Below are 22,467 nucleotides of genomic sequence, written 5' to 3' on the forward strand. Positions count from 1 at the left end.
AGGCTACCTGCTGAATGATCACTTCCGCTGAGAACTGCTCAGAGGTGAAGGAAAACAACCCAAAGGCTGAAGAATCACTGTCAAGGAGAGCAGAACTGTGGTTGCCGGGGAGGCGGGGTGGGATGGGGAGGTGGGGGTTGGTGGATGCCAACTGTTACGTGTGGAATGCACACGCGAGGGGTCCTGCTGCACAGCACAGGGAACGGTGTGTGACTGGGTCACTCTGCTGTACAACAGAAACTGAAGAAACACTGTAAATCAACTATACTTCAATTTAAAAAAAAGATTTTTAAAAAACAATCATACGTAGAATTACTTAGACTTGCAATTATGACTCCCCACCTCAGTAGCCACATCACTTGCCCGACCTCGTGAACTCACCAACACACACATACTTTTTTTTTCATAAACAAACCTGATTTTGTTTATACACCTTGAGCTGGCAAAGCTCTTCAGAGGACCCACCTCCACTCCCAGAGGTCTCGTCACCCTTACGTGGTTCGGTTGGGACCCGGCACCAAACAGTTCTAGCCAACAGCACATGAGAGTCAATCTGCTGGGATGCCTCTGGCAACACTTCACTCCCACGTCACAGGGCACAGTACAAGGGCAATTCTTTCCTCTACCTCTGGACGGTGACACTGCACATGATTCCGAGAACCTGGGCAGGGGCCGAGGGGGCCAGCACCAAAAGGCAGAGAAAGAGTAATGCTTCTTAACAGAAGCCAAGGAGAAAACGGACACATCCTGGAAAGAAAGTCGACCCCGAAACTACAGTAGCTCCAGACTTCTTGTTTTGTGGACGTATCTTGGCTGGGTTTTCCATGCTTTGTGTTGGAAAGAGTAGAGAATTTCGGCTGTTTGTGTCAGGTATTTAAATTCTTTTTGGGTGAGTTTCTATCTACAAGATGCAACATGGGATGGGTTTACCCTTCCTTTCATGTTGTGAAGAATCCAAAACCAAATACATTTTAAGAGGATTAACTATGACATAACCACTTTTATGCATTTTAATGTATATAATATCATCCCACAATTATTTCTCCTCCATGCTATCTCCATAACTGGTTCATACTTATTTTTATACAGTATTCTATGCAATACTCACTTGTTTATTTGTCCCTTTCTCCTTTCTAAGATAAACAGAGGTTGGAACATCTTTTTTTTTTTTTTTTGTCTTTTGTCTCTCTTTTTTGTTGTTGTTGTTGTTGCTATTTCTTGGGCTGCTCCCGCGGCATATGGAGATTCCCAGGCTAGGGGTCTAATCGGAGCTGCAGCCACCGGCCTACGCCAGAGCCACAGCAACGCGGGATCCGAGCCGTGTCTGCAACCTACACCACAGCTCATGGCAACGCTGGATCGTTAACCCACTGAGCAAGGGCAGGGTTCGAACCCGCAACCTCATGGTTCCTAGTCGGATTCGTTAACCGCTGCGCCACGACGGGAACTCCAAGGTTGGAACATCTTAATCTTTGTTTTCAGAGACTTAGCACAGACCACAACGCATGGTCAGGTCTTAACCACTGCCTGTTGAACTGAATTGGACTCAATTGGATCAATAATGAACATGAGCATATTCAAGAGCACTCTTCTGGGATGTTCTGCAAGGCGTAATCAGATACTGGAAACCGTGCCCCTGGAGTTTATAACCCCAATGAAGGACATCAAATTGCTTTGTACAAAACACGACAAACATTAACACGAATTGAGCCTCTCACGTTTACTCTCATTTCCCAGTATGGCTGTTTTTCAATCCCAATCCATTTTCACGTTTGTTAATGACACTTTAAAGGTTTTATTAGTTTTTGTTTTTTTTTTTTTTGGCCATTTTCACTATCTCTGCTCTATACCTCTTCTGGCCCATAAAGTCGCTTAGTGAATTTCCCTACTCCTTCTGCAGTTTCTAGCACTACAACTATGTCACGCCACTTCCTAACTCAAAACCTTTCAACAATTCCCCACAGCCTACACAAGAAAAAAAAAAATCACACACTGGGCAATATAAATTCTCCTGTAACCTTCCCCAAACTACTCATATCCATTATGGATCCACAAGAAACCTGTGTTCTTTCCACTTAGTCTGCTTACCATCTCTTTTCCTAGATAACGCCCTGTGGCAGATCTACCGTACCTCTGTGCTAGACTTTATTACTTTGTGTCGAATACATGAATCCTAAGATACAAAATTTACTTTATAAAATTCCCCAAGAAGCTTTTTCTGATATCCCACAGTACCGCTCCTTGTCCTGTGTTTACTTCATGTGAATTATGTTGCACACGTTATGTCTCCAACACCACGTAAGTTCAGGGATGGTGTGAGTGTGGGGTTCTATCTTTCAAGGAGCTCTAACTCCTCTGGCGGCAGGAATGAGTTTAAACTGAACACAGTCTGCGATGCACAAAGGAACTTCCCCTCGCTTCGTTACATGGGTTTACCAAAAAGGGACATTACTTGAAAATGTAGGAGGAGGAATAATCAGCAAGTCAGAGCACCTGTACAATGAACCTTTTAATCAGTCTTTTTTTAAAAGCACATTTGATTCTACATTTCTGTAAGTGACTAGAGTTCGATTCTCTCCTACCTGCCATGTGGTAGTAAAGCTGCAAGTGTAAAGAGACGCTTTACAAGCTTTTTGGACCCTGAGAAGGAGAGTGAAGTGAAATCAGATGTGTTCCTTCCGGGGGGGGGGGGGAAACAGCTCGTAAGGATCTGACTTGGTAAACAGAGTAATAATAGGAATATCCAGGTTTTAGAATCATGTGCCTTCTTCTGTTCAAAGACTTGGCACACGTTTAGATAACTGTCACAGATATATTTCACATTTTTTTATTCCTCTTGAAAACCATTCTATTCATACCAACACTACAAAATTAAACATAGTTTCAACTATTATAAGGAAAAAAATAACTTTTCTTTACAGAATTTAGACCAAAAAAAAAAAAAAAAAACAAAGATTGCTTTAACTCATCCCAATCAGGTATCACCACCACTCCCTGTCTGATTTTTACCATTCCGTAAGTCCTTTGGACAGTGGCACCACCGGCTGTCAAGCAGATTGATGGCTTTCACTGAGCAGCTCTGTAGGTAAAATTCGGAATTCACTTTAACAGTCATTTGAACTGTCACTGTATGAATTATGGACCGAAGCACATTCTGCTTTGCCATTTCCAAAGGAAAGCTCCTCGTGAATATCAAACTACATGTGGGGAAGGCATTTTCAAGTCAAATGATTTAAAATACATACCTGGGTTTAGAATAAGCTTTAAAAAAACTATTTTGTCTCCATGGGGAAAAACATCTCAAATTCAAATGATCTCCTAATTCTGTTATAATAATGTATAGATGTATAGATGAGGTGCACATATACATCCATGGCTGTGGCTTACTTTTGTCTTTAAAAATACCTTCCTTAGAGTACAACATTAAAATTCTTGGAGGCTTTGTATAAACCACTTGTGTTAAATAACATAGGAAGATCCAAAATGCATTGAAGGCCTGACTTTCTCCCTAGAAAGTTATCTGTTACACCTGAAATAACACATGAGTAATTAGAAAACAATGTCGTGATGTGTAAAATACAGTGAATAGCCTGCGTGGTTGTAGATTTCATTAGCAGCTCTGTCTCTGTGTTCAGTTTGGGGTCTGGTCATGAAGGAGTGGATGACATGGAAGGGAAGAGATGCCAGGAAGCCTCAGATTACCGTCTGGTACCAACAAAGGCAAAAGAGCAGATGTGCGCATGGGAAGTGGAAGTGATTTCTCTGAATGACTACAATGACTAAATTTCAAAAAGCAATTTAGGAAAAATTAATGAAGATCCTGTCCTCATGAATTTGAAGACTCAATATTGTTAAAATGTCCATGCTACATTCAATACAATCCCTGTCGAGATTCCAATGGAATTTTTCATAAACATCAAACAAAGCCACTCTAAAATTTGTATGGAATCATAAAAGACTCCAAATAGCCAAAGCAATCCTGAGAAAGAAGAACAAAGCTGAAGGCAACATGCTCTCTGATGTCAAACCATATTACTAAGCTATATTAATCAAAAGAGTATATTAGCATAAAAACAGACACTAGATCAATGGAACAGAACGGAGAACACAGAAATAAACCCATACACATATGGCCAATTATCTTACAACAAAGTATGAAAGAATATACAATAAGGGCAAGGACAGTCTCTTCAATAAATGATGCTGGGAAATGTGGGCAGCCATATTCAAAAGAATGAAACTGGATTACAATGCTACACCATATAAAAAATTAACTCAAAGTGGATTAAAGACTTGGACATAAAAACTAAAACTAAGAAACTCCTAGAAGAAAACATAGGTGTTAAAGTCCTTGACATAGGCCTTGATGATCATTTTGATTCTGACACAAAAAGCAACAACAACAAAAGCAAAAGTAAACAAGTGGGACAACGTCCCCAAAAAAGCTGCTACGCAGGAAAGGAAACCATCAACGAAATGAAGACCTCGCCGCCTCAATGGGAGAAGATATTTGCAATCGACAAATTTGATAATGGGCTGATACCCAAAATATATAAAGAGCGCATATGACTCAACAGCAAAAAAAGCCAGCAATCGATTAAAACAATGGGCAGAAAAATCTGAATAGCTATTTTTTCAAAAAGACACAGAGATGGCCAACAGCCCAGTGAAAAGATGCTCAGCATCACTAGCCATCAGCAAAATGTAAATCAAAACCACAGTGAGCTATCAGAATGACTACTACTAAAAAAACGAACAACAAGTGCTGGCGAGACTGTGAAGGGAACCTTTGCACACTGCTGATGGTGTGTAAACTGGTGCGTTCCCAATGGAAACACTATGAAGCGCTTCAGAAAAGTAAACAAAGAACTGCCATGCGCCACAGCAGTTCCACTTGTGGGTGTTCATCCAAAGAAGATAAAGGCACTACCCCAATAAGATATGTGCATCCCTGTGTTCACAGCAGTATTATTTGTAACAGCCAAGAAATGGGAACAATCTACCAGCCACTGACGGATGAACGAATGAAGAAACTGTGGTATGTGTATATAAAGACACACACACACACCCCAGCAAAAAAAAAAAAAAAAAAGATATCTTGCCATTTTTAACAATACGAACGGACCTCGACATTACGCTCAGTGAAATAAGTCAGACAGAGAAAGATAAACACTATGTGATCTCTTATATGTAGAATCTAAAAACAAATTTTTGAAAAAGCTAAAGCTCACAGATGCAAAGAGCAGACTGGTGGTTTCCAGAGGCTGGGATAGGGAGTGGGGAAAATGGGTGAATTATTTGTTTGCTTCAGTGTAAATAAACTGATTTCTTTAAAAGGAAAAAACTGGACCTGTAGTTTGAAGACATTAAAAATGTATTCTCAGGAAAATAAATTTACAGGAGGGGTTAATCAATGAAGAACACTCAATACTGGGCTAAGCAGTTTAAATTTCACATAAGTCTCAGTGACATGAATATTATATGTTAAAAGGATGTTTAAAAAGATTATGATGAGAATGCTTAAACTGAATGGGACTTGACTGGGCTATAGAGATTACTGAAGGTGGGGTACACAGAACAGATATGAAACAATAAAGTATGCAGACAAGAGTTATATTAATTTAAGTAGGAAAGAATGAAAGCCTACCAAAAAAGAAGGGGTGGAGATCAGAGAAAACTGAAAAAGAAAGCTGAAAAAAAAAATAATAAAAATCTACCATAAAGTTTTCAAATGGAGAATTCTAGAGGATTATAATGATATTGGTGATGGTGAATAAACAGTCTAGTTCAAGGCTATTTATATTTACATCAATTACTTAGCAACCAGAAGTCTGCTATAAAAACTATGTGCTTAATATAGATCTCTATTTATATATAAAAAGATATAGAGGGCCATATAAATAAATAAATTCAGGATATTTACAAAGTCTTCATATAATGTTAAATTAATTATTTACTTTAGGCATTTGCAGGAAAATAAAATAAATGAATGAATCTAACACCCATGAGGGGTGAGAATACTACAGTCCAGGCTTGTGTTTTTTGTTAGAATGCTTGTAGACTCACCACAAAGTGACAGCCATCCTAGCCTCTATTGATTACTTTTTTTTTTTTTTTAGGCCCACACCTGGAGCATAGGAAAGTTCTCAGGCTAGGGGTCCAACCTGAGCTGCAGCTGCCAGCCAAAGCCACAGCCACAGCCACAGCCACAGCCACAGCAAGGGTGGATCCAAGCCTTATCTAAGACCTACCCCTCAGCTCACAGCAACACCAGATCCTTAACCCACTGGGCAAGGCCAGGGATGAAACCCACATCCTCATGGATACTAGTCGGGTTCCTTAACCATTGAGCCACTCTGGGAACTCCCTGATTACATTTATACTTTAGGTTCACAACAAAGAATAATACCCTAAACTCTCTAACTTCTCAAGTATTATCGAAGCAATTTCTATAAAAAAAGGTTTTAAGGAAGATTACATGACTCATAACCCATCAGTAACCTCAGATGTTTCTTTTTTTCTGTCCTACAAGATATCTCTGAAATAATTTATGTGTGTCCTGTACATCTACTGTTGAGTGAATAATTCTCTCTAGTCACATCAGCAACTGGCAGAGAGAATGTGAGAAAAGTCTCATGCAACTTGCTCTCCTTTCATGACAAGAGAGTGGCGAAGGCCACTGTACACTAACCGGATCCACGGGAACGGTGTTCTTTCCATTCGCACACCAAGGAAAGCTGTATTTCTCCCGAACTGCTCGTTACTTTCTCATCTGTGTGACCATTCATGTCCTCCTTGCTCTGGCCAACTCCGTGGTCCACCTCTGCCAACCACACAGAGACTCAGGGAATGTGCATTGCATACCAACTCTACACCCTAGTTTGGTTCTGCCCCCTTATTAACATTCTTCTTCAGATGTATCTTCTATTTGCTTGATGCTATTACACATATTTACAGGAATCAGTGAAAATCCTTTCTGGGGAACATACTAACAGGCATCCTTAAATAGCCCTCGATCAAGCAATGTCACATTACCGCATGGAAACCTCACAACGTCTCTAAGAGGGTTTTCATTCTCACCAGTGCCATGACTGAGAACAGTGAGAAAAAATCTCACGTGGGCATAAATACCTTCTGGAGGAGAATTATAAGCAGAAAACCCCAAAGTTCTACTGAGAAACCTTTTTTAGGAAATTGTGAATTGCTGTGACTCCTAGGACGTCAATTACCTATAGCCTGTTTCTAATAAATAAATAAATATTGAAATAAATATATAAAATATCTGCTTTGGTTGTTTTACTGATTTCCTGTATCAATCCAGGCTGTTACTCAGACTGTCAAAAGAACAATGCTCTGTATCAAGAGGGGGCAAAAATAATATTTCCTCCTGGAAAATAATCACCAACTTCGAAAAGTCCTTAACTTTCGAGTTTCTCATTGTAACGCTGGCCTAAAGGCATGTGGACGCCGTGTGCATTTTTTCTACCTTCCGAAGCAGTCACATTTGTTTGTATTCTGTTCTCTCTGTTTTTCCCTGGCGTTAAATCACATTTGTTTCGTTATAAACATAGTTGGTAGAATAATTAGATTCCAGCGCTACTTCTGAGGATTATGTGACTTGGCACAAGTCATGGGTTTCTGCAGCTCAGGAGATTCATCTGGAGGGTGGGAACGATAGCAGGACTCCTCAGAGCTGGTGTGATATTTCAATGGAATAACACGTAATAAAATAACATGCTTAGAACAACATGCAGCATAGCATAGAGTCTCTTCAACATCATCGTTCATTTTTACTTCCTCTCGGACTTTTCAGCAGACAGGCGAAATAGCGTGCGAACTCTTGCAGAGAGACAGGCAAGAAGTGGACGCCTAAGAATGAAAGCGTCCACCTCTGCTCTGCCAGCGTTACCACTGTCACCACTGCTATCACCCCTCACTGCTCCTTATGCAGCTTTACTCATCACCAGATCTGATTCCTGGGGGAGCGAGTGCTGGTTCCATTTCTGACAGACCTGAGGCAGCAGGCTGTCCATTATTAAACCACCCATCTGGTCCCTGCTGTTAACAGCTGCTTGTTGGCAGTGTGCGGACATCTACAAGTGTGCCCACAGGGAGTCAAACGCGGTCGAAATGTGTTAATCCGCTTTTATCCCTGGTCACACAGTGATTTACAAGATGGGTTAAGTGTGCCCCTGTAATAACAATTCATCATTCTGTTCCGCGGCAAAGTCCGGTGCAGGACGGCAAAGAACAAGTGGTGCTTTAGTTCTCGGACTCCCCGGTGGTCAGCGCTGTGTGCAAGGCCCATTTCTTGCACATGCATCCCGGGAAGAGTGGCAGGAACACATCTCTGAGTTCACAGCACAGGCCCCTGCAGGAGAACTGATTCTCACTCTTTCAAGCCGTGACTGCAGGGGCTGAGACGGCTGGAGCACAGACCACAGAGAAGCCCAGCGAAGGCTCTGGGCAGGACAGGGGCTGGGGGCTGGGGATGACCCACAGACCAGCCAGGCTGGGCAGCCGGGGTTTCTGTGTCTCTCTCCTTCACTGCCTCTATTTGTTCCGAAAAAGATAAAGACAGACACGATCGGGAGAGAAATGCCCTGTCCTCCATCTCCTCTGCCCACACCTCCAGGAGCACCCCCCACCCCCGCTCCTCTTAGGCCCCCGGGACTTCCCAGCATTGATCGCATCCCCTTCCCATCTTCGAACCCATCCTTACTCCCCAGCCAAAGAAGACAGGAATATCTACCACCACCAGGGCACCCAGTTATTTACATAAACGACTGACATCTCCAAGCATGTACAGTGGTTCCTCCTTCCCTTGAAATGACGACTAGCTTCTCCTGAAGAGAATCTAGGTCTGGTTATTAAGGCATCAAGGTCAGAAACTGCAAATTCACCCATCTGCTTCCCAAAGACCAGCTACAACAGGCCCACTGCCATTCCGACGGCGCTTTCATGCCTTCACAACACCTGGGTTTCCCTTTGGCTGCTGCAAACACGGACGTGGTCACGCTTCCATGAGAGACAGGCGATCAAATAGCGGCCTGAGTCAGGCGATACCCAGACGCTGGGACAACTACAACAATCATGGACCAAAGGGACATACATGAACAAAGCTTTGGGATGGAGCGATGCTTGGAAGTACAAGGCAACTTCAGCTCCGAAGGAACCAAAGCCTTTGTTCTGTAACCCGGGTGTCTACAACAAAAACAACCATGGCATAATACATAATATTAGAAAAGTTATCAATATTAACGACGGTTTAGGCAAAAGAAAACGAATAACGTGATTTGGCTGGCAAAGTGAAGCTCATGGTTGCAATATGCGGCAAATTTCTTGGTTTCCATGTTCCTTAGCTTGGAAGTACAATCACCATTACTTATCAGTGTGTATTAGGTATAAATACTTACCCTGGATTATATTTCATGTTTGACAGATTAACAATGCTTGATAGTTTACTTAACTGCAGGTGTAAAATATGGATCTAGTCTAGTCTTGATAATGCATTTGTTCATAAAGTTTGATCATTTGCTCACAACATGAAAAACCTACAGACCACCACCATGGCTACCAGAAAGACGTTTCTGGTCCACCTGACCCTTATCTGCTCCACCCAGGCAGACACGAAAGGGGACTCCAAGGCCATTCCCTTCCCTCGCATCCTAGTTTTGACAACTCACACAGCCACCCTTGCGCGTGTACTGAGATTGGGATTTTCTCAGCGCTACAGAGGGACCTTTTGCTTCGCCCTCTGCTCTCCAGGTGATTTTCTCTCAAGTTACAACTTGATTGCTGCCTGATGATTAAGATCCTCGCGAAAAAAAAAAAAAAAGTTTTTTTATGACCTATTTAAAAAAAAAAAAAATCCCATATCCAGTTAAGAATTGTCAAAAAGTAAGAATAATTGTCCTCTGGATCATTACTTACTGTTTCGAGTACATTTTGCAGAGAAATTCTTTTTTAATTTGTTTTTTTTGGCCATGCCCACGACATGTGAAAATCAGGACCCACAGATTGAACCCACATCACAGCAGCAACCCAAGCCACTGCAGTGACAACGCCAGATCTTTAACCCACGGTACAATACGGGAAATGTGAGAAATTACAGCATTAGTTTAAAAATATCTTCATAGAAGGTATTAAATATTGCTCAGAAGAGATATCATAATTTAATTCCAAACTATAAATATAGAAAGCAACTGGTTAAATTTCACTGTAGAAATATTTCTTTTTGCTGTCGTTTTCTAAAGGTAACTTGGACAAGCACGACATATAAAGTAAGACAACATTGGCAAAATATAAATAACTAATAAAACAGATGAATCATCAATGACCAAATGATATATAAACATAATGAATATTTTAATAAACATTCCCCTAATTTAATCTGATCCTATAAAGTCATGTATTTGCATTGTGATGTATCTAAAATTATATACATTCCAAAAGCTACCCATCATCTTCCCCACTTTCTAACTACCTTAAACTATTAATTGACTAAAGTGCACTTTGTTCAAAATATTTTTCCAGTGACTACAATGCATTAGGTGACTTGCTTGCATTACTTTTAAATCCCACCTGTAAAATATGAGTGATATACTTAAAATTACTGGAGTTGCAACACCTGACCAAATATTTGAAAACTAGAATGACGTTAATTAAATAAATGGCCTACTCTCATATGACTCCAACTGAGAACTGTCCATTAACAGTAGTTTATCCGCAGTTGCCATCATTTATCCACATCAAATACACTGTGTTCCAAACTTTAAAACTACTAAGTCATGATGAGGAATGGGAAGGGCTTGCCCTAACTGTCCAAAGGCATTTAGAACCTGAAATGTCCAATCTGTAACTGCAGGAGAATAGTCTAAATTTGTATTGTTTTATGGATCTTAGAGTAAAACAGAGAAAATGGAGGTTAACACTACAACAATTTTACATAGTACAGAATGGCTCCCATATAAAACCGGTTAAATTCATTCTCTATGCATGTTAGTTCCAACAGCAGAGTAACTCTGAAGATATTAAGTATTCTAAATATTAGATTCAAAATATATTGAAGACTCTGAGTTCTCTCTAATACAATGATTTTAGTTACTTTATTTTTAAGCAAACACTGAATACCCTATCAACAAATGGCAGGTGCTCTTCTTGACAGTCTTCGAACAGAAATTCTGCGAGGACATCATGACGACATCAGCAAGAGTGTCAATTTGATTCCGGGGGAAAAGTCACCTCTAATTACAGCTGTGAACACCTCCTGATCGAGCACTGTTTCATACTCTTTCTTTCATTCTTCCCAAGGCCTAACTTAATGAGGCCCTGAGATGTAGCATACAGTCAAACATTAGCTGACTGGATAAATGACCACTAAAGAACTACGACACAAACCATTTAATTCGGTATCTGAGTTCTACTCAGGATGCCAAAAAATAAACATGCATTATACATACAAGACACCCCTAAGGCACAAGCACTGTTGTTATTTAGCAACTCTTAAACTTCTTCGTGGCCTCCCAGAAGTAATGTTATTCATGTGCTAAATTATCTTCGTTGATTTACCTCTAGTCTCTCATGTCCTACTTAGAAAAGAATATCAGAATGCAAATAAGGGAGAAGTAACATGTGAGACACAGTGAAACATACATTGCACATATATTACATACTCATCCTACACATTTCGCATAGACTACAGACCTATTACACATACATCATGTACACACACACACACACACACATTGCCTGTACACTATATGTGTGCATGTGTTTTCCCTCCAGAAGGTGGTACAATATAAATTTAAGTGAACTATCCAAAGTTAGTTTACAGAAAATCTACCATGTGGAATACACACTTCCCACATCCTAACAGACTCACCAATATTCTCTCTTTATCAATACCCGTTCACCCATCAGTGATATATGCCTCAGTCATTTTCACACACAGTCAACCATGTCCTACTAAGATCGAATTCAAAATTCTTAAAATGAAGAGCAAGGCAGAAAGTGTCTACTTTCCTATCATCTAATTCCCCCATCATTTCTCAGATGTGACTTTAGATGGGGAAGATACCCAGGGCCTTGAGATAAAGACCGAAGCATAAGTAGTTTATTGGGGGATGATCCAGAAAACACCAGTAAGGGAGAGAAGGAAGAAGGCCATTAAAGCGTGCAATATCAAGCCAGTTATCCCCACGGCTTGACTGGGTGGTACTGAGTCTCGCTGGACACAATGTACAGAACATGCTCCAGAACTAGCCCAACCAAGCGCCTAGGAGGCTAAGGCATTTCTCTAACAAATCCGATTTTATTCAGTGGCACTTCTGGCCTGCTCTGCAAGTGGACCTGGAACACACCTGCGGCTAGGAGAAAACCAACCAACCAACCAACCCCGAGTAGAGGCTGTTCACAGAGGACAGCCTAGAGAATACGGGCAGAGCAGGAAATGCACCTGTTGGTGGAAACTGTCTGCTCACTCCTATGCTGAGAGTACTTCCTCCTCCATCCCACAGGAATTGAGTCCAGGAAGATGAGTGAGTACAATAAGATTGCTCTTCAGACTTAATTGCAAGGAGGAATGTGTGACCATATTAAAGACAAAAGAGAGAACTTTACTTACTGCCTATTAAGACCTTGAAGAAAAATTTTAAAGGTGCAAATGTCCAGTCGTCACTGAAGAAGGGAATTAACATTAAGAGCATCTACACTGTGCTAGATGCCATAAAATTATTCTTCTACAAGCAAATTTAATTAAGCAGAGAGAACTTAGAGCATCACAAAGGACTGAGCCCCAGTGCCATTTCTACACTTGTAAAATGTATCACCAACACAAGAATTTAATTTCCCAGAAATTGAGTTTCCTAGTCCTTAAAATAATTACCCATAATTCAAGGACTGTTTGAAGACTAACACATATCCTGTAACATATAGATGTGTGCATGTATATATATGTATTTATATAACATATATCACAAGTTAAAATATATGTGTGTACAACTGTGTGTGCATATATACGTATATATGATGTAACATATTATAAGTTAACATACATCTGTATATGTTACACACACATACATATAAATATATAACACACAGCATAGTTAACATGGAGCACCAGCCAAGTACTTAGTACCAACCAAGTGCTAGTTGACAGAAATAAGAGTACTGAATCTCATAATGGCTGAACCATGTGCTCCAGGCAGCTCAGGTAGTGAAGAAATAAGCACAGGACTGAAACCTGGGTTCCCATTAATCAAAGGATCTTGTCTTCAACGATGACAGCAAATAGAGCCAAAACTAAACACCAAGGTTTCATGGAGCCACAAAATTACCTTGCAAATGGATGAATAATGTTTAAAATATTATTACTGTAACCGAGCAGGATCCTAAGGGGCATTCTTCCTAAGACAGACTCCCCCACCCAAACATACCCCACTTGCCTCTTGTCCATAGGAAACTTTAGCCTCCTAGGCCAAGTTCAAAAGAGTAAATCAGAGCAGTGAGAAAATGCAGAAAGAAAGGAAAACAGCCACAGAAGACAAAATAATCATACTGCAGCCATTAAACAAAGTCAAAGATCTCAAGGGCTATGGCCAGTATCCTGAGCCATGACCTTTGAGGTGTTCTCCAAATACTGAAACCTCCGCCAGGTGGAAGAAGTTAATTACATGCTGCCCACAAACTGGGAGACCCCAGACTGGCTGGAACCAGAAAGCTGATGATGTCAACTCCCGGTTATCTCACCACCATCCAATCAGAAAGACGTCACAATCCCGTCTTTAAAGACCTTCCCCTGAAGGCTGCTGGGGAGTTCAGGCCTTTTGAGCAGGAGCTACCTGGACTCCTTGCTTGGTGCCCCACAATAAACACTGCACTTTCCTTCTCCACAGCTTGATGGTGGTAGGTTGGCTTTACTGCAAGCAGACCCAAGTTTGGGTCAGTAACAATGCCTCATTTTAACAGTATATACGGCCTAATTATAAAGTTAAAGTTGGGCCAGCATAAGCTTTTATTATAATAGGTATTTTAAATAAATGCGCGAAACATTTGTTTAACACAGCAGTGACTCACTTAGGAAGCATTCAACTAACCCAAACGCTTAATTACCAAAATACATCTTCAGCATCCCTGGAAAAATGAGGGCAACCACATAAGCATGTAAAGTCTGGGATACGATATTAAAAAAACTAACAATGCTAGTACCTCCAGGTCCACGCTAAGTCCTTGATGTACTCAGCCTAACTCACACTTTCTACAATGAGGACTTCTGTCCGCGCAGTGCTCCTGGCTGTCTGTAACAAACACAGATCCAATCACTATGAATGCCACCTGCCCTCGATGAGACACTGAATTAAGTTATACAGTCTATCTAAAGACCAATTAGCACTGAAATTCGTTTATATTTTGTTGTCTTCATTTCAGTCAACCGGAATACCTTCCTTTCCAAACGGACAAGTGAAATGGTATTTGTTCTCTAATTTAAAACCAATACATACCCAGTTTTGCCTAAAAAAGTAGAGACTGAATTGAAATATTATCCTCTACAAAACACCCATCCCCCTTTAAATTACTAATATGAGACCAAAGAAGAAGCCCACAACAGATGCCCAAGACAAAACAATCTCTGATGTGAAGGGTAGGGTTTGGTATTGAGAGCTGAGATGGGGAGGAAAAAAAAGAAGGTACTTCCCAGTGGTGAATAAGGAGATTTGAATGGGACCCATAATGGATCTTTTATGTAATTAAAACAGAACATCAATACCAAACCGAACTTCAAGGAAACATTTCAACTGAGTTGAGAGCCTAGTTAGTATATACACATTATTTTAAAACAAGCAAATGTGGCATGTGATACCTAAATGACTATGCCAGAAAATACTAAATTTGATGAAACATAAAATGTGCTTTTAAAACTATAATACAAACATTACAAGAGAAATTCCCGGAGTTTAACTAAGCAAAGCAGTGATGCTATAGATAAAACACATGAGCAATATTCTGCTAAAAATAAATATTCTAGTTTCAAAACTTCGTTTTAATTTTATAACCTATATACCATTTAGGTCATGACATTGGTAGGCTAAAATACAATCATTATGAAAAGACTGGATCATGCTGTACAGACACCATTATTAATAACAGTCATAGCTACCCATTCAAAGTGAATATTTTGAATAGCAAACGCTGTCATTTTCACTACCTGTTACATATCTAAACCAATTGTCTACCTGTGACTCCGAATGTTTAAAAAGCATAAAATTCCCAGTGGCGGGTGGACACCTAATCAAGACAAGGCTGACAAGGGGCAAAAACAGATTACTTGCAGGAGATGTTAAGTTTCTAATGTATCAACTTTGATACATTCTCGAAATTTGATTAGCACCACCTAAGGGGGAAAAAAAAGAAAACTGGCACCGACACTGCGTGCCTTTCGGATGTACTGTACCTCTCACATCAACGTCATACAAACCTGGGGAAGCACAGATAGACAAAAGAATAAGCACCAAATAAATGCCATAAACACACTGCAAGGATCGGAAAGTGAAAAGCAAGAGTTCCTTGTCCACAGCAATTGCTCTACAGCGTCAAAATGGAGAGACATGCCAAAGAGTCCCTTCTGCTCCCTCCCCCAGTCTCTGGCTCCCTTTCCCTCTCTCCCTCCTTTTTCCCCTTCAACCTCCCCAGCCTCCCTTTTGCAGCTGCATCTTCGGAACCTCACTGCAGCACGCCACTCACCTGTCATCATTCTGCCATCCTTGGTCCCCTAAGAGCAAATCCCGAAACCTGTACCTGGGAGGCAGAGGGGGCACTTCGCTCTCCAAATCAACCATCCTTCTTCAAAGAGTGGGAAACGTAAAACCACGAATGGAGGAGAGGAGGGCGAGAGAAAGAAAATACTGCGGGGTGGAGGGCGAGGGCTGAGGAAACGCGGCGGGCCGGGAAGGACGGAGGAGGGGAGGGGGCCTGGGAGGGGGAGGGGGTCTGCTCCGAGCCGGAAGCCGAGGCTGAAAGGGGCCGGCTCCTCTCTCCCGAGGGTGTGATGGGGATGATGCAAACCCAGCCCAGGAGCAAAAGTCTGGCTCCGGCGAGAACCGACGCTGCCAAGGAACCGCCCCCAGGCTCGGCGCCGCCTCTGGTCCCCAGGACTCGGGGGAGGCGGGAATGCAAAAGTTACTTCGCCCGAAAAAGAGAAAAAAACGCGCGGTGCCTAGAAAGAGGAGAAAGGGGTGGGCGCGCAGCTGCGTGACGGTCAAGCACCGTCCCGCACGGAGGCGAGAGCGTCTCTTCGGAGGGCCGCGCCGGGCAGCAGGGCCCGGCGGGCGAGCGCCCCGCACCGCCGCGCGCAGGCGCCGGGGGGTCCCGGGTGGGGGTCCCGGCCGCCGCGGCCGGGCTCTCCCCGTGGGCGGGGCCGCCGCCGGGGGCCCGGCCAATGAGACGCCCCTTATTAGCATAACGGCGACGCCGGTGCCTCGGGGGCGACCAATGGGGGCGCGCCTTAGGAGCGGGTTCCTGGGCCCCCTACCCCGCTCCGGAGGTGGGCGACCCGCGTGGGCGGAGTGTCCCCAGGTCCCCCAGCTGCTTCTTTCTTTGGTCCCCTTCCGCCAGGTAGGCGGGGTGGAAACTGAGCGTTTCTGGAGAGGGAATCCCCGCTGCCGCCCCAGGGAAGCCCCATTCTCGTTTCTCACGGGCTGAAAGCAAGGGAGGGGTTTCCCTGATTCTGGAGAAGAATGAAGGGCCACTCTAGGCCGCTGCAGAGACGCGTGCAGATGCCAGCAGGGAAAACTCGTTGGAGGGCTTGGAGGGCGGCGTACGGGGACGTTAGGGCTGCTGCCCCTCGCGGTCTTGCAGGCTTCCAAGTTACCTGGCCTTCCCCTTGGTGGGCGTGCTCCCGTTAGTAGGCCGCAGGGTCGGAGGAAAGTGAACCCCCAAAGTCCACAGCCTGTTTTTCAGTGTGGAACCTACTGTATACACAAGCCCTGGATCTCTTTGCCTATACTGTTCTTGCTGCACCAAGTAATGATTTCGTCAGGGTACTTAACAGACTCTAACTACCTACCTCCCACCTGAGAGGCCGAGAGATAGCAGAGAAGTCTGGGTCACGGAAGCTCATCCTTTGCTTGGAGGAACAAGCTTATAAATGAAGTGACATGATATGAGACAGGAATCGAGCAACACATAGAGTTTCAGAAATATCTGTGAGATAACACACTTACTCACGCATGGAGGGGTCCAGACCTAGAAAATGGACAAAGCCTTCCACGCTAGTTTGCAACTAAGTGGAGGGAAGGGAAGACAGCAGTGGAGCAAAAGCAGAAAGAATCCTATGACTAGAGGCACAGGGATTTTTTTTAAATGCTTGGTGTATTCAGGAGACTGATTAATTTTGTCTGATTCAACTCTCAGTGAGATCCCTTGAAGGTTTATATACAAAGGTAGAAATTTGAGAAGAAACCAGCAGGAAGGTAATATCAGGTAAATAGACTGAGCCCCTAAATCTGAAGAACCGGTGGAATAGAAGAGTCATACCCTGTGTCTCTTGTTCCCAGAGCCATCATCTCAAATGGCATCTCCTCTATTAGATTTCCTGATCCATCCAGCTGGTTATGAAGCTTTCTTCCTTGGAACCCGTCCCACCCTCTGTGAGTACTTTGCTTGTAGTGCTTATTATATTCTGGCCGGCTTTATGATTAGCTGCGTTTTTCTACATCTTATCCCCCTTCCTGCGGCTTTCTAGCACAGTGCCTTCAAAGAGTACAATCTCAATACAGAGCATTAGTATTGAAATGCATTAAAAACTTTGAAACCTAGGAAATGAATCTTTTTTTTGTTAACATTGGCTTTAGCTCCAGAGTTGTCTATGTGTTGATGTTTCTTTTGCATGAACATTTGTCATCATTTTGCCAGATGAGAAAGTTATGTCACTTCATTGTTAGTTTGTAGGGGGAGAAAAGGCAGAGAGATAGAGTATTTGGTTTACATTTTGGGCTTTCTCTGCTGTTGATAGCTCTGTGAAGTTTACTGTTGTGACTACTTCAGATTAATGTTTATAATTTTATTTATATTATTATTGTCTGTCTTTATATATTTGGCAGAAATTTGAAATATTTAGGTATCAGAAGCAAGGCCCTAAAAAAAAAGAAAAAAATAGCTGTTGAGTGTTAGACTTCTGAGATGCTAGAGATTAGAGAATAAAGCAATAAATTTGACTTAAAAGAAAGCTGTGCACCCATATTTTAGTGTCACCTCTATGATGGTCTTAATTATCTGGCTTTCACATACCCAGAAAACATTTTAGGAGGGAGCTAGTACCTTACAGAGAAAGGAAAAAAAAAAAAAAAGAAAGAATAAGTAAAAACTCGCTCAACTAATAGTGTTTAGACCAGCTGTTAGGGATACAGAAGGGTACAAACCAGTCTTCTGGTTCTAAATTTAAGACAATTAAAAGAATAATTCAATATAGCAAATACTATCCTGACATTCTTAAAATACAGAAATACTCAGGCACTGACACATAACTTTATAATTGGAAGATCCTTTGCACTCCTTTCTAATTTTTTTTTCAGTTTTCTGAAGGCAGACTTTTCCTTTTTTTTTTTTTTTGTCATTAATTTTGACTTTTTGCTCTCCCACCTGTCTTTCTACACTTTTTTTCTCTTTTTTGTCATCTTGTGTCATGTCACTTCCTGCTGTTAAAATATATTTTCCTCTTTCACTCTTTTTGTCTGGGTTTCCTTTTTTTCACCATGCTCTTTTAATCTCCTATTTCACAGACTCTTTTTCTCCCTGTGTGTGTGAAAGCTTTCATTCTACTATGACATGAGATTCGATTTTTAGAAACAGTTTTAAACTTGGTTCTGTACATTGCAGTTTTGCACCTTACTCACTAGTGTTCTTAAGCTCCTAATCAACACCCAATATAGATCAGAGCAATAGACTAATCTGATCCCATACTATTAAAAGAGTACTCATCAAAAATTTTTCTGAATTACTGTGTCAGTGGAGTAGAGCATGTGAAGAATGAGCATTAGGGAGAGGACTGATTCCCTAGTTTAAGAATTTTTTCTTTCCAGAAAACGCATTTGAGCATATCATCTAATTTCTTCCCTTTTGTTCAATAGAAAAAAACAATGATTTTTTTAGTCTTTCATTTCCAGTACATTGATGGATTATACTAATATTTTTAATTAAAGTATAGTTGATTTACAGTGTTGTGTTAGTTTCAGGTGTACAGCAAAGTGATTCAGTTAAACACATATATCTGTTTATATTTTCAAATTCTTTCCCCTTATAAATTTTTACAAAATATTTAATATATTTCCATGTGCTGTACGGTAGGTCCTTGTTGGTTACCTGTTTTATATATAATAGTGTGTATATGGTTATCTATTCTATATATAATTGGGTATATATATATATATAGTAGTGTGTAAACTCCTAATTTATTATACAACTATTTAAATATAAAAAGAATTGAGTCATTCCCATGAGTGAATGATTTTACTCACAAAAGCAGTTTATTTTTATTGATAATTATTTTGTGAATAATGAACATAATTGCAGTTATAGAATATAATGAGGGTTTTTACCTCCCAAAATGTGCATTACATGTTATTTTTAGACAAAATTTTCAGATCTGTGAATAATTATGTCTGCCTACCCCTGTAAAAGTTATTTGAAAATAAATATGACATAGAAAAAAATAGCTTTCTATATGTTAGGCTACCACTTCACAGATGCTTCATGTCCGTAGGCAGAAAAAAAACAGGATAAGTCACATTTATTCAGCATCACTACACTACATAGCAACATCTCAGTGTAAAAGAAAGATGTGTTCAATTATTTTTTTAACAAAGATTCATGAAGTATTTACCATGACTTGAAATTTTCATAGTCGAATAATAGGGAAAGGGAAGATCATTCAATGGCTATACGAGAATGTGACTTATCACACACTGGCAGCTGTGTTGCTAAGGAGCAAAGAGACAACTCATTCTTGTTTGGGAAAATCAAGGAGGGCTTTCTGGAGGAGCGGGCATCTACACTGAGAATGAAAAAAGTCAGATGGAGAAAGGAGCATCAGCAAGCATGCAGGCATAGATAACAGGCATAAAGAAGCAATGGAAGATTCCAGCAAATGCAGACCTTTCGTGTGGTTAGACTCAAGGTGTGTTTTTAGGTGGGGAGGGGGCAGAGAGGAGAGGAAAAATAGGAAGATTGGCAGCCCGGAGCTGCCTTCATGCCAACAAGTTTGGGTTTTAACTTGTAGACAATGATGACTAATTTGAGGCTTCTAAGTAAGTAAGTTACAAAGCCCAGTTCATATCTGAAAAGACCACCGTGGCAGTAGTGCAGGTGATTGGTGGGGGTGGGAGGATAGGAATGAAAGGAGAGAGACCTTTTGTGAGCTATGACAGTACTTCAGGGGAGATAGGCCAATTTTTCTGAAATGAGGCAGTGGTTACAACATAGGTAGAAAGCAGAAGACAGATTTATAGGAAATGAAGAAGATGGTATCAGCAGGACTGGATAACTGAAAGACTGTGAAAGTTAATGGGGAGTGTAGAATCATTGATTTTTTTCTAGGATTCTGGCGTCAGTAGTAGGTGAAGAATATTACTGTTTTTTTAATTAAAGCATAATTGATTTACAGTGTTGTGTCAATTTCTGCTGTACAGCAAAGTGACCCACTCATATACGTCGGTACATTCCCTTTCTTAAATTATCTTCCATCATGGTCTATCCCAAGAGACTGGGTATAGTTCCCTGTGCTGTGCAGCAGGACCTCATTGCTTATCCATTCTAAACCTAGTAGTTTGCATCTACTAACCCCAAACTCCCAGTGCATCCCACTCCCTTCCTCCCTCCTCTTCCTTGGCAACCACAAGTCTGCTCTCTTTGTCTGTGGGTCTCTTTCTGTATTATACATAGGTTCATTTGTGCCGTATTTTAAATTCCACGTATAAGTGATGTCATGTGGTATTTATCTTTGTCTGACGGCTTCACTTATTATGATAGCCTCTAGTTGCATCCATGTTGCTGTGAATGGCATTATTTCATTCTTTTGTATGGCTAAGTAGTATCCCATTGTATTTTGCGCCCCATCTTCTTAAGAATATTACTCTTGGGCAAGATGGGAATACAGATATTGGTCTCAGTGAGAAAATGATTTCACTCTGAGCCATGTGCAAAAGGGAAAAAAGACAGGGAGGTTTGAATATATAGGTCTGACAATCAGGAGCAAGTTCTTGTCCAAGATATAAAGTTAGGAAGGAGGGATAAATGCACCTTGCCCGAGGCCCTAGGAGAGAAGTGTGGGGGAAACACGGAGCCCATAAAGGTGACCCCAAGAGGGAATGGGCTGGAAAGGCCACAGAGGAGACAAGGGGGTTCAGCTTCTACTGCCAGTGTTTCTCTGTTTTATTGATTGGCTTTATTCTGTGACTCTTGATTCGCGCTAAAATAGATTCCGTCTTCAGGAAGAAAACTGTAACAAAACCTGCCCTATAGTCTAAGCTTGTCCAGCCACATCGTTTTTATTTCATCAACACTGACAGGAGGGAGCAGTAGGGAGAAAAGGAAAAAGCCGAATATCGCCAAAATTGATTCACAAATTCCACCTGAAAAGCACAGGTGAATAGTTTCAAGGAAGGCCATTTGGAAATTAATCAAGACATTTTAGTAATGACCTTGACTTACCCAGCGTTTCTAGTGTCTTTTTTGTCATTCTAAAAATAAAACTTCTGAGCGGCGAAATGTATATGCTCACTTTACAATGGAAGCTTGTCACGAGTTATATTAATTTTATGTATTAGTCGAGCCTTTCATTATATTAATAGCAACGTCCTCCATGACTGTCCTCCTTGCTCCCTTCCCTTTTCTCCTAGCTCTCCCTAAACACATGTCTTATTCAGCATCCTTCTCAATGGTACTACATATCGTCTCTATTTACTTGCTCCTAAACTCTCTTCCTTTGACTGAATGTTTGGAGGGAGAACTCAGTCAAAGGGGGAAATTACTTGGTACCAAATGTGATTTAATAGTTTCCAAACATGTTCTCCAACAATAACCCAGGAATCACGCCCACGTAACTCATCTACCTACAAAACATATGTATTTTTCCTGAGGGGAAAACAAATCTTCCAGCAAGTCTGGAAAGCTCCAGTTTTCGTCTTTGATCTCCCCATCCTCTGTTGTTGGTGTCCCAAATCTAACTCATCAGTGGATCAGAGGAGGCACCCTATTCATGGCCATTCCTCCACCCTGGCCTTGGTCGCCTCCAGACCTTCTCAAGCAGGAAACGGCAACTATGACTTGGCCTTTTTCACAGTGGCTCTCAGGGGTGATCAATAACTGTCTCGTGAGTGAGTGAGAAACTGCAGACGTGAGTGGATTAGGTCCTATCTTTGTCATTCTTTAAGCATAGAAACATACAAACGCTCAGAAATAACTGCAGTGTAACTC

The 22,467-nt window shown here is 41.4% G+C and overlaps 1 protein-coding gene across 13 annotated transcripts in view; it reads right to left on the minus strand.

The window, feature by feature from the left end:
- KCNT2 (potassium sodium-activated channel subfamily T member 2) overlaps positions 1-16,367 on the minus strand; it is a 339,487-nt gene extending 323,120 nt beyond the window's left edge. For 11 of the 13 annotated variants that reach the window (XR_002341192.1, XR_002341191.1, XM_021081864.1 and 8 more), the window contains exon 1: positions 15,742-16,363. Coding sequence is in view for 11 of the 13 variants with exons in the window: in XM_021081864.1 (XP_020937523.1) it covers positions 15,742-15,836 (95 nt within the window). In the remaining 2 variants the exon portion in view is untranslated. Of the gene's footprint in view, positions 1-15,741 lie in introns of all 13 variants that reach the window. The other 2 variants (XM_021081854.1, XM_021081855.1) reach the window with 2 other exon arrangements.
- Between the last annotated feature and the right edge of the window lie 6,100 nt (positions 16,368-22,467).

The sequence above is a fragment of the Sus scrofa genome, unplaced genomic scaffold (assembly GCF_000003025.6).
Source record: "Sus scrofa isolate TJ Tabasco breed Duroc unplaced genomic scaffold, Sscrofa11.1 Contig2471, whole genome shotgun sequence".
Taxonomy (NCBI): domain Eukaryota; kingdom Metazoa; phylum Chordata; class Mammalia; order Artiodactyla; family Suidae; genus Sus; species Sus scrofa.